Here is a 16,425-nt window from a genome sequence, read left to right as displayed (position 1 = left end):
AACGTATAGAGTTTTCCTTCTCTCTGATTTTTCTTTTCCCATGAACTCGACGCGAGGACGTTCGATCAATGCCGGACAAATCCACGGGATAACGAATCTGTCGTTCCTTAATTTTCCAAATATATTGACATTCCATCAACGAGCACTAAGGGAACGATTGCGAAAAGTTTCCAACGAAACGATTGGACTCCGTAGAGGGATCAAAGTCCTGTCCACAGCTCGAGACGCGAGAACAATGGTGTTTGGAATGGAATTCCGGAACAGAAAGTCTCTGTAATTGGAAATCTCTCTCTTTTTCCCTTCTTCTTTCCCATCTTCGTCTTCTTCTTCGGGCGTATAGTTGCTGGGAGACTGGTTGGACCATCGGATCGATAGTTCCTCGATTCCCACGAGGAAATCGTATAGAAAGGCTTTGCCAGCGTAAAAACGGAGAAATCACTGAAACGCGATATTGACGGGCAAAGTGGATAAACAAGGAACAAATCCTGTTTCCTCGAAAATGTTTAACGCTCTCCTGGCAATACTTTTCGTTCGAACAATCGTGTCCCGTTAAACGTCTCGACAAATCCATCTCGACGTCGATGCAATCGTTGTGTGCCTATTCCATTTCGCCAACTGAATGAAACAAAACGCCGAAAACAAAAATGCAACGTTTCCATTCTGTGATATATATCGTGAACGACGAAATCGGAGTTAGAGAAAACCTGTGCTTCACAGCGAGACCATAACGCCGCGGTCGATCTCATCAACTTGGCTCCGCTGTTTAGAGTTAACATCTTATCGGCTCGTTAGAAGGGAATTAACAGGACCCTGGACGATGGCTTTGACTGTTAAATCGTCTAATCGGATCGATTCGTCGTTAAGACGAGAGTCTTGAAACGTAGTGAGAGGGAGATCCCAAGGAGAGCTGGGTCAGGGATGAACGACCTCCTGCTGGCCCGGCGGATATCTACATGCCGAAAGATCCTCGAAAGGAAAGTTCGCCGATGGAATTCGTAACGAGCCTTCATGTTGACTCGGCCACACGATCGCCCGTACTCCGTGATTCGACGATTCGCCTCGTTTCGCGTCCCGGTCCTCGCGAACGCTCCTTCCAAGCCGGCAGTAATTAGATTCGCCGACCGAGATCAAAGTATACCGGTATTTCCATCTCTGGAAGAAAGTTGCTCGCGGACTTTTCTCCGCCCGCCTTCAGCCAACTTTTTCGTTTGCGTCTCTTACCAGCACTACCTTTTCTTCTCTCTTTCTATCCTCGTCTCTTCGAATTCGTTGGAATCTGAGAAGGCAACATCGACGGTGGATAACCATACGCGTGCCTAGCATTGAAGGTTCGTACTTGATTTCGATGATAAAATTTGATTCGAGAAATAAAAGAACGGTGGTTGAAGTGTCTAAAATATTGAACTATTTTCATAAGTAATAAGATTATACTCGGTAGGGATTGCTCGTTGAAAATAAACAGCTATCTGGATATTTCCGCAAATTGTTTGTTATTCCTACACCAGCTTTTCTACTCCTCTTTTACAAAATTGCTAAATCGCTCATATAGATGTTTATATATTTACGGAGAGTTCAAAGATGCAAAACTCTAAAGGATTATATACTATGTAAAAACATATAAAATATACAGAGTAAAGTACACGTTATTATATTTCGGAGATAAAACAAATATTTATTTAGCTTTGAAAGTTTGAAAATCGAATGAAATAAATTTGTACTCTCAGAAAAACAGCTACTTATAGAACGACATAACAAAAACGATAAAAGTATATTCTATCAAGAACCTGTACTCGGCACAATCGTGTACAGCAGACGGACTAGCAAACACAATGGGACATCGAAAACTGGTTACTCGAAAAGGAAACAATATCGGATTGGATTAAGCGAAACCCTGTGAACGTCGAAGCGTTACACGAGTCCGCGGGGCGAACGATTAACTGGAAAATCCCGGGGATCCGTCAGCGGGAACATCCGTCACCGGGAAACCAATTACGACGGAGGTAATAGCCGGCTAGGGGGCAGGACACGCGTGGCGTCCTTTTCAGCCAGTTCTCCCCGACCAACGTTTTCAGCGAAATAAACGTTCGACCGTAGTACGATACGTGCGCAGACATCGTCTGGTGCAGCGCGTTCCAAGCACGAAGGGAGATCCTTGCGTCAGGACGAATTCATAACAGAGTCATAATTGCGGGACGGGGCCCCACAGTATGCATAATCCCGTAGTTAGCAGTTCTGCTTAACGATCCGCGAGAAGCAATCCCGACGTACCTGCCACGCTGCAGGATGAAGGTATCCCAGCCAACCTCTCTCTTATTGCCAACCCTCTCACCCTCTGTCTGTCTCTTCTCTTTTATTTCTATTTCTTTCCCTTTTCGCCCCGTTCTTTTCACCTACCTATTCCCTTCTCGCTACTTTTCGCTAGTTCTTTCTGTTTTCTTATTTTCTTCGTCTTGCTAGCATTACTCTGCTTTTATTCATTTCCTATTTACTTGTTTTAACTTTCGAAACAAGCGATGAACGAAATTATCGACAGATGTTCGTTAAAAACTTGTATAAATTTATAAACGAGGTGACTGAAGTTTACACGATATTTTAGAAGAAAACTACTCGGTGGAAATACTTTTTTTTATCACTGTGTAATTGTATTTAGGATGATTCGAATAGAAATGGTTGCATAGAAATATACTGTACAGATCCAAATTCTTCCACCTTGGTTTGCGTTCACCTTGTACTGCTCTAGCGTTTCCCCTTCCTTGTCCCCTTTTGTTCCTGTTTCTCTGTAATTCTCTTCTTCCATCAACCTGTCCCATACCTATTCGCTTCTCTAGGAATACTCTCGCTAAGCTCATCCTCCCTAATACAGAGGCTGAAATTACACATCTGTGCGCTTTCCTGTAGACACGAAGCAACGTGTATGGATGCAGATGTGCACACGCGGATAGGTAAATAAACACATATGAAGGCGGCCGTGCGCGCACGTGTAACTATTCACGTGCGTAAATATATGTGGACGCGTATACACGTTTAATCACTTGTACGTACAATATTACAGGGACGAGGGCGCGTGTGCTCGCGGCGAAACACTCCGGGATCCGATGTAATGATGGAGCGGATTTTCAGATAAATTTATGAAAGACACGATGCATGTGAAATGAATCGCGTGATTAAATATTTGACGGCTACCCGCCAGGTCAACGATGTATTTTACCGTTGAAAAATTTACATCGAATCGAATTCGATCAATTCGACTTGCATTTCACGTCAAACTACATTTTGAAATTCGGAACATGGTAATTTGAGTGGCATTTCAAAACGAAACATTTTACAGAGCATTAGAGGTAGTTACGAAACGTAAGTAGAATGTGAACTGAACTGGCCAGGCCAACGGGTTTAAAGTCTAGTGCAAACGAACAATGCGATACTGTTGTAATTTAGTACTGCACTTGCATTCCCGTCATCAGAAACACAAAAAAAAATAACCGATGCTTCTACATATGTATATGTAAGAACACCAAGAGTGATTTTGTAGACGTAGAATCAACGTACGCAGATAATTACGCGCGTGTACACCTGAACGCGTATCTGCTCCCGCCGAAGGGATTTGAAGCGTAAAGAGACAAAAAGCACGAAAAGAGAAGGGATGAAGGGGGTTGCAAGCGGAACGAGAAAGAGGAGAATCCTCGTTAATTACAGTCCTCCGCCATCACCTGCTGCCGCAACCAACGGGGAATAACCGCGAGACGAAGAAGAGAGAAGCGGTATCTGCATGATAATAACATGTTCGGTCAGTTCCTCGCACAAAGTAACGCAACTTACCGAAGTGACGGGGATGTTGGAAGATTATTCATGTTTCACATGTTTCGTTCGTTTCCTCGTGATGAATGTTTATCATAGATGAAACGGAGAAGCATGCTTTTTCGAAAATTATCTTTGCATACTCAGTATGCCTAAATAAGCAAACGAACGAATAAAGATGGTTCAGGGTAGTAAATATTAAGTATTTGATTTTGAATAAATTCTAAAAGAGGAATCGTAGAAAACCAAAAGCGCAGATCGAGTTTCCTTGTTTACATTTTATCATAAGTACAAAATCATATCCAATTTCTGAAAACCATCTTTTCACTCGAATATCTCGTACGATAAATAATCGCGATAGCTATATCAAAATCCGATTAAACGAAAATCTTTACCACGAAGCAAGCCGCCTTGTTACATTCTCATTAGGAGATAAGCGTAATTTAAGTTGTACCGCGAAATGCAAAGAACGGTTATTCTCTCTATCGATCGAAGAAAACACACAGGTAGACTGGTTCGATGGTATTAAACATGTATCATCCGGTTTCGCGCACATGGGCCTCGCATTCATCCGGTTCGCGTACACGATTCGAGTACCCCAGAGCCGTCGTACAAGCCGAACAGGCTCCCTTAATTCGGCTTCGTAATTAATTATGCATTGTTATTTACCGCGATAAGGGAGACAGGGAACGCGTCGGGGAATTTATCCCTGGTTGCTCACCGAGATACGTCCGCGATTGTTTCCCGTCCGTTCCCCACCGTCAGGCGCCAGGGATAATCGCGTGACTAACGATTAACTGAATCGCGAAGAAAGGGCGCGCGGTGTCGCGTGAAACGCGCAAAATTATCGAGCGACCGCACGGTATCGTACAAAGACAGACGCGTTCTGTAACGTTTATTAATGGCCAGCATCGGTACATTTGATAATTGGTAACGTGCGTCACCTTAATTACAGAAAGCGTGATGAATGTTCGTAAGAACCGAAGGAATACTTTACGCTGCTTGGTCATCGAATTAGAATCGCTAAAAACTTTCCAACATTTTTCATTTTCTTTTTTGTCAAACTGAAAGGAACGAATGAACTCTATAATAGCGAAATGTATTAAGTACTAAAGTGTTATACACGTCTTAACACTTTGTGTTTTCTTCTATTTGCCTTGATTATGTACTTTCTAACGCGCAACGATGTGCTGTGTAATTTATGTTTTCATTATGACAATGTTAAATGATCTGGGATGGGTGCACGTGTGATTTGAATGGATTCTAAGCATTTTCAGTGGCAATAGAAATCGAATCATTTGTATGACTATTAAATATCTTTTGATGGAAGAAACTCTGTCATTTGTGATTGAGCGTCAAAAATGAAATTTTTACATATGTTTCTAATTCGATGATCAGTGACTACACTCGATCATTATCGCAAGCTCTACCATTCAACCGATGGTACAAATACTACGAAGTGACACGAAAGAGAATAATCTAACGGTATTCGTTTTAAAAATTCTTCTATAATTCTTCATTCGCTAATAACAGCTTGGTAGGTAAATACAGCCGAAAGGAAAGTTAAAACCATCTCTCAAAGAAACTCTCGAGGGAATGTTAATCGAAGTCTGAACGCTCTGTTTCCAGCGCAATACTCGACCCCATCGATCGCTCTGTTCCGGTCAAACTTTTTGCCCCATTAAACCTCTCTCTTCGACTCTAATCGCAAACTAATCGATCGCTCGCAACTGGTAGGTGCCGTGAAAAACGCGGTTAGGAAGGATCACTCACCTGTGTGCGTCCTCTGATGGGCTTTCAGATGCGAGCTCTTGGTATATACCTTCTTGCAACCCGGAAATTGGCATTTGTGTATCCTGCGCTTCGTATCAGGTGGACTGTGCTCGTGGCTCCTCGCGTGGTGCCTGTTAGCTACGGTGCTCGCAGCTGCAGTTGTCCCTGCGTGTGCATGTTGCGTGCCAGCAACTGCGGGGTAACCATTCGCTGTGACGGAGATCAGTCTGTAAGAAAAACAGAGCCATATCAGAATCATGCTTCTTGCATCTCAAGTTTAAATTGACCATAAAACTGTCTCGAACTTTTTATTGTTTGATGACTGGGTTATTTTAACAGATATTTTCCAGAATTTGTTTGATGTAGCTAGCACCGATAGTGGTATTTGTGAAAATAGAAATTGTAGCGAAGGTATAGTTTCCAGGTCATCGATTTCCAGGATTTACATATTATCGAAGTTCACGTAAATGCTAAAAGGCCGCCTCTTTATTTACTTGCCGCGCGGTTTTACGATGCATCATCAACCAAGAGGGGCGCATACATTTCGACGAAATAGAAAAAGTTGGCGAATTCGTATAGAACTGTCGTTAATCATTCGGCCAATCTTCCAAGAAAATTTCGTCGATGTAAAAGTAACTCGAAATTAAAGTTAAACAACTTCGTTGCTCTACAAAACTGAAATGTTCTACCTTCGTTATCCTTAATTATCCTCTTCTATCTACCCTCCTCCATAATTATTATCCTTAATTCAACTACTTCTTAATTCTAAATATCTCTCAAAGTTCTTGGTAAATTGCAAAAATTTTTAGTGAAAAATCAGTTACCTTGCGACACCCTGCGCGTTGCTGGTGGTAACCCTGACGATGGCGCTCCTGCCGCCCGTCCCATGAAGGTTGAGGTTCTGCACATCGAGCATCGAACTCCCGCTCGACGAGTGACTGGAGTTGGAATGACCTTGACCCGAGCCCGGGCTCGACGGTGGTGTCAGGATTTGACCTTCGCTTTCGCAGCCGCTATCCTCTTCCTCCTCGATTTCCTGGTGCCGGGTAACATAATTCATTACGCAACGGGATTACGACAACGGGTGGAGGCCTCTGATTAAAGTGCAAGCAACTGGTTAAAACGGTATCGAACATCGATATCGGTACCGCGGCCTCGCGCGTGAATCGATCAGTGCCAAATGACCCCGTAAACGGATTACACATAGCTGTGCGTACGTAAACGCGTGCCGCATGCACGTGTGCACGAATTACACAGGTTCACATAGCCGGTAGAAAATAGGAAGAATCGTTATTTGTATAACAGCCGGTGTTTGACGGTAATTGAAATTTGACGGGCATTGTGCGCGCGATACGTCGGAACGATACCGCACGAAAAAGGGTGGGGGCGATACAACTGAACCTGTAAACGCAGGTGTTCTTGTCGCGGCATACGCACCAGCCGCGATAATTAATTTCGTTTGATCGTTCCTTTCGTGGCATTCGCGCCGTATTAATCGCCTCGCTCAAAACTCGATGGTCGAAACTCGTTGGCAGATGGAACAAAAGAAAAACAAAAGAAGCGACATATAATGCTGTGGTTACGATGGCTGCATGTTCTGACGAACTGTCGTTCTGATGAATGAAGCAACCGAGGAATGAGGTAGCCAGTGCAACAAAAATCTGTGTATACGAAGAATACAGGCGAAGAAATATACATAAGTAGAACTTAATATATAGTTAACAATATAGTTAAAACGAGGAACGATCTATTCGATCCAAAGCCTTAGTAATATGTGATTAATTAGAGAAGATAATGAATTCTAAGCTTGCTCTTATACGAAAAACAAAAACAGTGACCTATCGTATCTTTCTTCTGGGATCTTTGCGTAATTGATATTTTAAGGTATTTAATAGAACGTTGAGTCGCCAGAAAACGCATCCATTGTAACTATAGCCTACATACATACATCATAAATTCAAGATAAAAGAACACATCATTGCGAACAGAAAATTCGAAAGATTCGCATGCATATCCGGCTGGGACGCACCTCGTGTTCCTCGTCCTCTTCGAGGTCCTCGCTGGGTTCTTTCTTGAGAATAAACGCCGTGCACGAAACGGAGGGCGAACTATCCCAGGACAGTGCCGAACACGCCGAACTCGATGACGACATCGACAAGGAATCAAGGTGCCGGTCCAGGAGATCCCTATCGCGGCCGTTGTGGTTGTGATCGCCTGGACTGAACTTTATATCGTCCAGACAGAGCGTTTCCCTGTCTTCCGACGACGTCGTCACCTGTGTCACGCGAACACCGAGGTTAAGAAGAAAGAAACGACTTTGACACGTGGCTCCAGACATACTCGAAGCGAGTGGAACTTGGCGGACGATCCTATGTGGAGGCATTTTATGGCTTCGATGCGGATACTCACCTCCATTTTGATTGGCGATTCGAATTGTGCGTTGGTGGTGCCGGTGGACGCTGTCCACGAGATAGGCGGCGCCCTGAAGAGGTTCCAGGGTGCCGTATCTAACTCTGTGGGCAACTTTTTGTACGACTGCAGCTTCGGCTCGTCCTTCAGGTACCTCTCCATCTCGTAGCATGTCTGGAATAATACATCAGGAGTTAGTTACTTTGAAATACTCGAAAGCTTTGATTAATCTACTATAGTGGCACATAACTGTGAAATCAAATCCTCGGCTGCCTATATTTCTATATATTTACTTTATTTACTTATGACGATCATTAATTTCTGTGAATGTTTCAAACTAAATTAAAAAGTTGTGGTTATTACTACAGTCCTTTTCTTGCATAATGATTATAAAGGCTGAAATTCATTACACGTTGAAGATTACGAATAACCTTACGCGATGTTGAATAAAAAGAAGGATTATAAAGTTATTATTATTAACAGCCAGACAACAACAGCGAATTTTCCCTAAAATTCGGTGTACAAAGGAACGCGGTTCTAACGAAGGGCGTGACAAACCGCATGGCTCGAAATCGTGGAAGGTGCGATGCGAACTATCTTTCGAGCATCGTGGACGTATCGGAAGTCTGGCGAAACCTTTCGATCCGATCGCGAAGCAAACACCTGCGGCGATGCGAACTTCTCGAGACAGCGGCGAAATTATCTGCAGCAGCCAAGCGGTCGTGTACGCGAAAACACATCGACGTCTTCATCGTCGTCGAAACAGCTACTCGCGAGTTACCGAACTTCCCTCCCTCCGCCTGCTTTCTCTCTCTCTCCTTCCCCCGTAGGCTGTGCCAGTTTCCTACAATTCCTCGGAGACGAAGTGCAAAGTTATGCTACTTCGGTCTGCATGAGGAATTGTGCGCGAGCTATGCTCCGCAATGAGATTACGTCGCCGATGACTTGCTTCTGCGCGAATCCTCTGTCCCCTCAGGTCCTGCTTGTCCGGTTACTTTAATGGATCTCTCCCCCTTCCATTTCCGTTTTAATATTTTAATAAATTTCCCAAGAATTCTCGAGGTCGCGATAGATGTTTCATGCGACCTCGATGGCGGGAAATTTTAATAGAAACGCTCAAGATCTAATGAAGAATAGACCAAAATAGATGGACTCTATCAACGCTCAAGATGAATGTCCTTTGTATATTGAAGCTCGGTGGTTTTAATAAAAGTTTCGTTGATCTTCAAGGTGAATTTTCATTACAACCGCTGTCAGCGTGGTTGTGTTCTCTCCGCTAGAATTATTCAGCCACCCTCGAAGTCGAGTCGACAAGACGATTCCAGGAAGACGCAAGGAAACGGCACCGAGTATTTCGCTGTCGCGAGATTTTCACGCTGCTCTATTACCGGGCGAGGGGTATTAATTATTGGCAACGCGATCTTCCAACAGCGGTTGAATTATGCGGTCGACACGAAGCGAGACGTTTTACTCTCCTTACTTGCCACAGGCTGCGCCGCGATAACTGCTAACCGTTCCCCGTGTACCAGACCGCGTCTTCCTTCGGGCATTCTCTGCCAATTTATTACCGCAGCTAACGGTTAGCAGCGACGGCGACGGTTTTGTCCGACGGTTTCACGGATGAAACCACTTATCTCCATCACCGCCGTGCAATAATTCCTCTTTTCTATAAGCCCACTTTAGGGCCAGCCGATAATGGTAACAAAGACGCGGGAGAACGGGGATTGGAAGCTATTTTATTCCAGCTGCATCGAACAAGACCCTACTCTTTCCGACAATTTACACCGTGGAATCTCCTCGAGTATTGATAACTTGATAGTCGAACTATTAGAGCGATCAATTACTGTCGAATTCCTTAATAATACACAGATTATCACTTTTTTATCTTCTACGTATCTCGAATAATTTTACCAAAGACTCGTAACAATGAATTATTTATTTAGTTATTTAACAGATAAAAAGAATCTATAATGTGTTAGATCTGTAATGTATTAAGAATACCGGACATGACAAAAATTGACAAAGTGTAATTTTCGTTGTGAGCCCCTCTGACTATTTACGACCACCGATTGACCATTCGAAATGCTTGACACGCGCGGACGAATGAAATTCTCGTTCCTGGTGGCACACGAAAATCAGGAAATTCGATTAATCAGCGAACAACGTCCATTACCGGTTTTTCTTCCTTGCAGCGTGAGCCACAGAGGAAATTCAGAAATTGCAGTCACGATACAAGGGCGGGAAGGTTGGCGCGCTGTAATTATCCACGCTGTACCGACCGATCACTATGATACCGGGGATTTCCCGATCATTGTAACGCTAATTAAAGCGGAGAGACGGCACGCAGGTCGCGGTTGCAACATCGTCGTTGCATTTTGATGGCCAACGGTAATAATCGTTCTATGAATCTGCATGTATATACCGAGAGAGCCGTGACCATAAATTGCTGGAGCGAATTGACGGGCAAGAGGTGAGCTACTCTTGCGCGCGCATGTTGTAAATATAATGAGAAGCCTGCATTGTAAAATTTGACACGCGGATCCGATGAATTACAAATAGTAGTCCCGTTACAATTACCGGCCAGCCGACTCTTGATCTCGTTACGTTCGATGGAATTATCGCAGTCGAATGACATTCGGCGAAATTAGCATCGAACCGACGCTCGTCAATTGCAAGAAACGTTCTCGCGGTTAATCGGTTAAAGCAACTCGTCGTTATTATCTCTTAATCTGATGAGAAATATCCAGTATTAATGAAGTTTTGTTACCATTTATTTGATACCTGTATTAAGATTAAGAATTATAGACGAGATAGAGAAGAGTATGTTCTGAACCTGTACCTAAATTGTAGCAAGGTAATAGCACAGTTCAATAAAGTTCAGGAAGATTTAAGAAGATGGCTAGTTTGCTCGGAGACTAATCGCCCGGATGGCATTCACGTTGCTTCGGGTTGAAATTAAACCAGATGGAAGTTTGTCAAGTTGACGTGTAGGGATTTTTCGGAAAGCGGGAAAAATGGCGACAGGACGAAGTTACAGGGCTCCGTCTAATATCGTTGCTCCCTTCGGCAAGAAAAATAATCATTCTCAGGCTCCTTCATTATTCACGATTAAAGTTCGTCCAGGAAGTTCGCGGAAGCGAGTAACGGCGTTAATATAACTTGGGAAAAGAATTTTATCACCAACTCCGGAATCGTTCCTTCTCCCGGTTACTCGACTCGCCACTAATCGACATTGGGCCATTATAACGCTGTTTCATGCTGATCGATCGAATTCGACCAAAAGTAGATATCAATGAAAATCAATAAAACTTTAAGCAAATATTCAGACCATCTTCTTACGAAACTTTACTGCATTCCAAGCTAAACAGGTATGTTTAAAAAGTTTTATTCAACATTATCCACAACGTGACACTTTCATACGTGACGCTGAGGTTTGCAGTCAGACAATGGTCTGAGGCATACGTGACCGTGAAATACGAGAAGGTACGCCGATGTTCACGATAGTCCCCGTCGTAAGCAATTGCAGGACGAAAAGGAATTGAAGAAAGATATCATTAACTCTATCTGATTCAAAATACTGTATAATAATTCCAGAATATACTGCAAGATCTATAGATTGGTGGATTACACAATCGTTACCATAATGATTTTCCATTGGACAGAAACATAAGCGACCGAATCACGAAATGCTCCATTACGCTTTTACCGATAACAGTGATAACCCCATAAGCCGTCGCCGTTGGATTTACGAGGCATACACCGTTGTGTATTTACCGGATGAAAACGCGTTCGTTTGATGATTAAACAGCGATCCTCCTGATGTGAATCCAACACCGAGGTCATTACTATGCATAAGGTAAACAACGTTCGTTCCTCCGCATTGAAAAGACTGCTAATATAATTCCACGTGCACGTGACGTTAAGTTTCATAGAACTTCCATCAAAGAACTGGATTGTTTCGACTTGAATGTCACATCTGTTGGAATCTACGCGGCACTTCTTATGCAAAATAGATGAATAATAATTAAAAAAACATCTGGTTTTGACATGGAATTATCGTTATTGCATATATTACGCGTTTAGTGTGAGGTCTACGAGATCGCTAATTATGACTATACTTTCATTCAAACGATCCAGATTCATGCTTCGCTCGTACGTTCGTTGATTTCAAACCAACTTCAACAAATACGCATGATACAATATATGTATTCACAATCGTAAGACGTCCATATTTCCTTCCATAACCTACAGATCCTATAAAACATGTCCAATCGAATGGCGAGAAACATAAATTTGTGACAAACCCCTATTGCTCTATCCCCTCACGAACATATCCTTTCGCCAAACAACCCATACGAAACTGCTATCGATCGTTGGACGTCTATCAGTAGAAACATCTACGTTTGATCCTCTCTCTAGTATCCCTGGCCTTCATCGATACGACGCTTTTCCAGGAGAGCCGCTCTAATGCACGCTCGAGAATCGGACGGATTATGGTGGAAAATCAGGGAACTGGAACACACAGGCGAGACGTGGCGCGAGTCGATAATATCCTCGTGTTGTTCTACGTCTCCAAATCTCTCGAATCGGATGCGAACTGATCGTAGTGGGACAAAGCACGCGAAAACAGAGGATCTAGGAAAGATGTGTGACGCATGACTGAAGCGCTGTGTAAACGAGTGGTTGTACGTGACGCGATTCTCCGCAGACTTGGTTACCGTTGTAACGAGCCCGATTCCGGGAAGCACAAAGCCAACTTCCCTGTGCTCATTCATAACCAGAGGAAAACTTGAAGAGGAATTCGCTTCCTTCGTGCTAATGCTTCGCTTTGCCATCTTCTCCGCGCACTTATTTTCTGGCTATCCCGCTGGCGGCGAATTTGAGGTATTCTCTGGTTCCCTCTTCTACGTATAAAAGTACCTTTTCGACGTAAAGATGCGCCTTGTTCGTATTATCGTAGTATCTCAGGAATTTCAGTTTTCGTTATTACATTTATTGTTCCAAATTATAGTCTGGAAAAAGCATGCTTGGATAACAAGCTTTCTGTTATCTTCCTCTCATATAGGGGAAACTAAATCGTTGAGCTGGGCCAAAACATATTACATGTCACCAGCGTGTTTGTTACCTGAATATACAACCAGGATGTTCATAAGGGCTAATTGTAGGCGTAGATACACATCCCTCGTGGATACCATATCTCCCAAAATTACAGTTTAGCTTGAGAGTTACGTGTAACTTCGTTCCTCTGAGTCTATGTTATAACAAAAACATTTATCGAAATATACTATAAATATAACTGTCAGAGATCTCCATTCTATAAACGACAGAAAATAGCAAAGAACGCAATAAACAAAGACATACAGATTACAAAATGTCCCTTTCTAACCTCGAAGCTTTCAATCTATGGTGCCATCTGACCGAAAGAGGGGAAAAGAATCAGCTGAGATCAAGGATCCCAAACGACGTACGATTTACGAGAGACTTTGGCGATAACGGTATCAGCGAAGAATCCACGTAACAAAATGGTCAATTCGTGTCGAAACACAGGCAGCAACAAACAAGCAAGGAAAAGATAAAAAGAGGGGAAACTAGCGTTGTAACGGAGGGAAAAGAATGATCGTCACTGCGAGCTAGACGAAGAACACGTGGAAAATGACTCGCGTTCCCAGGATCCCGTTATCGAGGCACTCGTAGATCCGACTGAACTTTCTCTCCGACGCAATTCAGCCTCTTTTCGATCCTCCTCGTTCTCCAGAACTTGGAATCTCGCGTTACTCAGCCTGCGGTGACGCTTTGACGGTAATGATCAGAGAACCTGGGGGACTTGGCAGTAACAGTAAAATAAACCACTCTCGAGAGAACGCGTCTCAGACGGTGAAAACATTGGAAACGCGGGGTTGAAGAGGCAGAACAGACATTAGAGATCGTGATGGGCGAGGGAAGGGGTTAGGAAAATCGGCTTCGGGCTTTGGAAACCGAATAAACGCAGGGCAGAGTTTAACGTTTACGCTGTTGAAATATTTGGACGCGTTCTGGTCTTGAAAGAAGATGATCCACTTTGTCGGATGGATAGAATACCAAGAAATACCGTTGGACTTTGATACCACGATAGGATTTAACGGCGACGATTTTCGACTGATCAGATTCGATGTGGAGACCTCAAACTCGTGGGACCGAACTTTAAACTCACCGGATGCACGGGGGTTAGTGACGGAGCTGGGCTCTGGGGGACCTAATACGGATGATCCTAAACACGGCGATACTGACGTGAACAGTCCACACATGGGTAATCTAATATAAACCCCTAACCTAATATTAAATATTAGGACTGTATACCAAGAGTTTCTAATTTGATAGATATAATTTGATAAATTCGAGAAAGATATTTTAAAGTTACAGTTTCAGAATATTCGGAATATTGAGATTCAAAAAGTTTGAGTGGACCTACAGCGTCGCCATGATTCACGAAAAGTGTATACGAATGGTTGCAGGATTGAGAAACAGAATAAGAACACTTCGTAGTTATAAAATTTTAAGATATTCAAAGTATTCCTAAGTGTTCAAATGGATTCCAAAAGTTCAAATGGACCTACAATATCTAGTCATTATGATTCACAAAGGTTGAAAACCTACAACAACCGAGTGCAGCCGAGATTATCACTATTCCAGTATCCTTAAATTCCTCAGACACCACCCACGAGCAAAGTTCCTCGAGATAAAGTTCTTCGAACTCGCAGTTAGGCGATCGTCTGCCTTAAATGACGATCGGAAACATAGCGTCCCTGTGACTGGTCTACGGGCTTCTTTTGTGTCCGGTTGCACATGGTGGACGCGAAGTTCCGCAGTAATTTCGCAGCGCTGTCATTAACAGAATCCGTGGCCCGGTCGAGAGAAAATGAATGATAACCCGGGCCGGTCTGGCGCGCAGAACCATCAATGCTGTTCAGCCCTCCTGCGGAGGCCAACACGGTGGCAGGCTGCCAAGTCGTTAAAGAGATTCCCGCAACTTTAAGGGTGCCGTAAACCTGCGAATTTATCTCGTCCTTTCCTCCTACTTTCTCGACTTCATACCAATGGACATCCCCTTCTCTTTCGCAAAATTTCGACGAAAGCATCGCACGGCCCTTTCTCTTGTCGCCTCTGTGCACTCTCGTTTGTTTCTCTTGGTTAAGCGAGGGAGAGAGAGAGAGAGAAGGACGAAGAAGGGGCGGAGTCAGGTGCATTCCACGGATATCAGGATTTCGGTCGGTGGAACTGATTAAATGGAATATATCGTGTCCTGGTTCCGTGCCACGTACACGTACGCTACAATCGCAGGAGATACGAAACCGCACGGCGACACTTTGTCGCGCGCCGGACAGGATTTACGATCACGGCCCTTTAGGCGTTTGAATTACTGTCTCGATTTTACGAAATCGAGAGAACCGTCGAATCACCAGACGCCATGCCAAGTTTCCTTCTTTACACGTGTACATACGTGCGCGTACATCGGTTGAAACGACCATTGCCAGATTTATCGCGCTCGCACCATGGAGATCCGAGAGTTTAGTGATTAACGATTGCGAGGGATGATTGCTGCGTTTTCGGGCTATATTCATAGGCTAATGCATTTCCATCATTTCGTAGTCAACGTTGAATTTGCACGAAATATTTAATGCGCTCGAATGTTGAAAGTCTATTCGCAGAAATAAAATGATCAACGTACTATAAAGTTACTTCAGACTTTTCATAATTATCTCTAGTCCGCATATAATTAAACGTAACCGGCTATAACGTCAACAGAGCGAATTAGCATGAAAACGGCGTCAATTTACTTCCAAATCCCCTAAATTGCATCGCACATACATAGTCTCGTTAATCGAACGACATTCCTTGCCCCTGAAGCGTTCGCGACGTTTGTACCAATACACGACTACATTTCAACGACGCGCCCTAAGCCCCTGCGCCCCCGACTGTCTCTGGAGAGCATCAGCGTTCCATTCAGAGGCTCAGTCTCCTAATTCGATTATGAATATTCGAGTGAACGTCGAAACTCCCCTGTTTGAACTCGATCGAGCGGCCTTCAGAAGCGCTTCCGCGTGGACGGCGTTAGGATTAGACTTCGAGACAAAGCGAGACAATCGCTCGAAGACACAGTTTATATGCACTTGGACTAACGTGAAATTTCACCGAAGCTCGAAGCTTTCCTTCCAATTGAAAATGCAACGGGACGTTGTCGTGCGTGTAGCGTGACCCAGGGTCAGGGTTAACGACGCTAACAAGCCGTGACTGACTGACTTACGACTAATTCAACCGTTCCCTCGTCCACGAACAGATGCCAGGCACAAGCCTCGTTTCGTCGATGGAACGCGATGCGGGTTGTGCTAGCTTCGGTCTCGTTAGGGTGCGGCCCTGCGAAAGGCTGCAATTGTTTGTTATTGTTGTGACGTCACCTCGTTAAGAGCGGCC

At 43.8% G+C, this 16,425-nt stretch overlaps 1 protein-coding gene across 1 annotated transcript in view; it reads right to left on the bottom strand.

Annotated features, from left to right (window-relative positions):
* Positions 1-16,425, bottom strand: part of LOC117204454 (Krueppel-like factor 6) — a 271,990-nt gene that overhangs the window by 17,617 nt on the left and 237,948 nt on the right. The window contains exons 2-5 of the mRNA XM_033441864.1: positions 7,978-8,151; positions 7,598-7,843; positions 6,393-6,604; positions 5,569-5,795 (exon numbers count right to left, since the gene is read on the bottom strand). Coding sequence (XP_033297755.1) covers positions 5,569-5,795; positions 6,393-6,604; positions 7,598-7,843; positions 7,978-8,151 — 859 coding nt within the window. The remainder of the gene's footprint in view (positions 1-5,568; positions 5,796-6,392; positions 6,605-7,597; positions 7,844-7,977; positions 8,152-16,425) is intronic.

The sequence above is a fragment of the Bombus bifarius genome, unplaced genomic scaffold (genome assembly GCF_011952205.1).
Source record: "Bombus bifarius isolate JDL3187 unplaced genomic scaffold, Bbif_JDL3187 scf7180000007978, whole genome shotgun sequence".
NCBI classification, from domain to species: domain Eukaryota; kingdom Metazoa; phylum Arthropoda; class Insecta; order Hymenoptera; family Apidae; genus Bombus; species Bombus bifarius.
The sequence above is the reverse complement of the archived record's forward strand: the minus strand, read 5'-3'. Positions and strand labels throughout refer to the sequence as shown.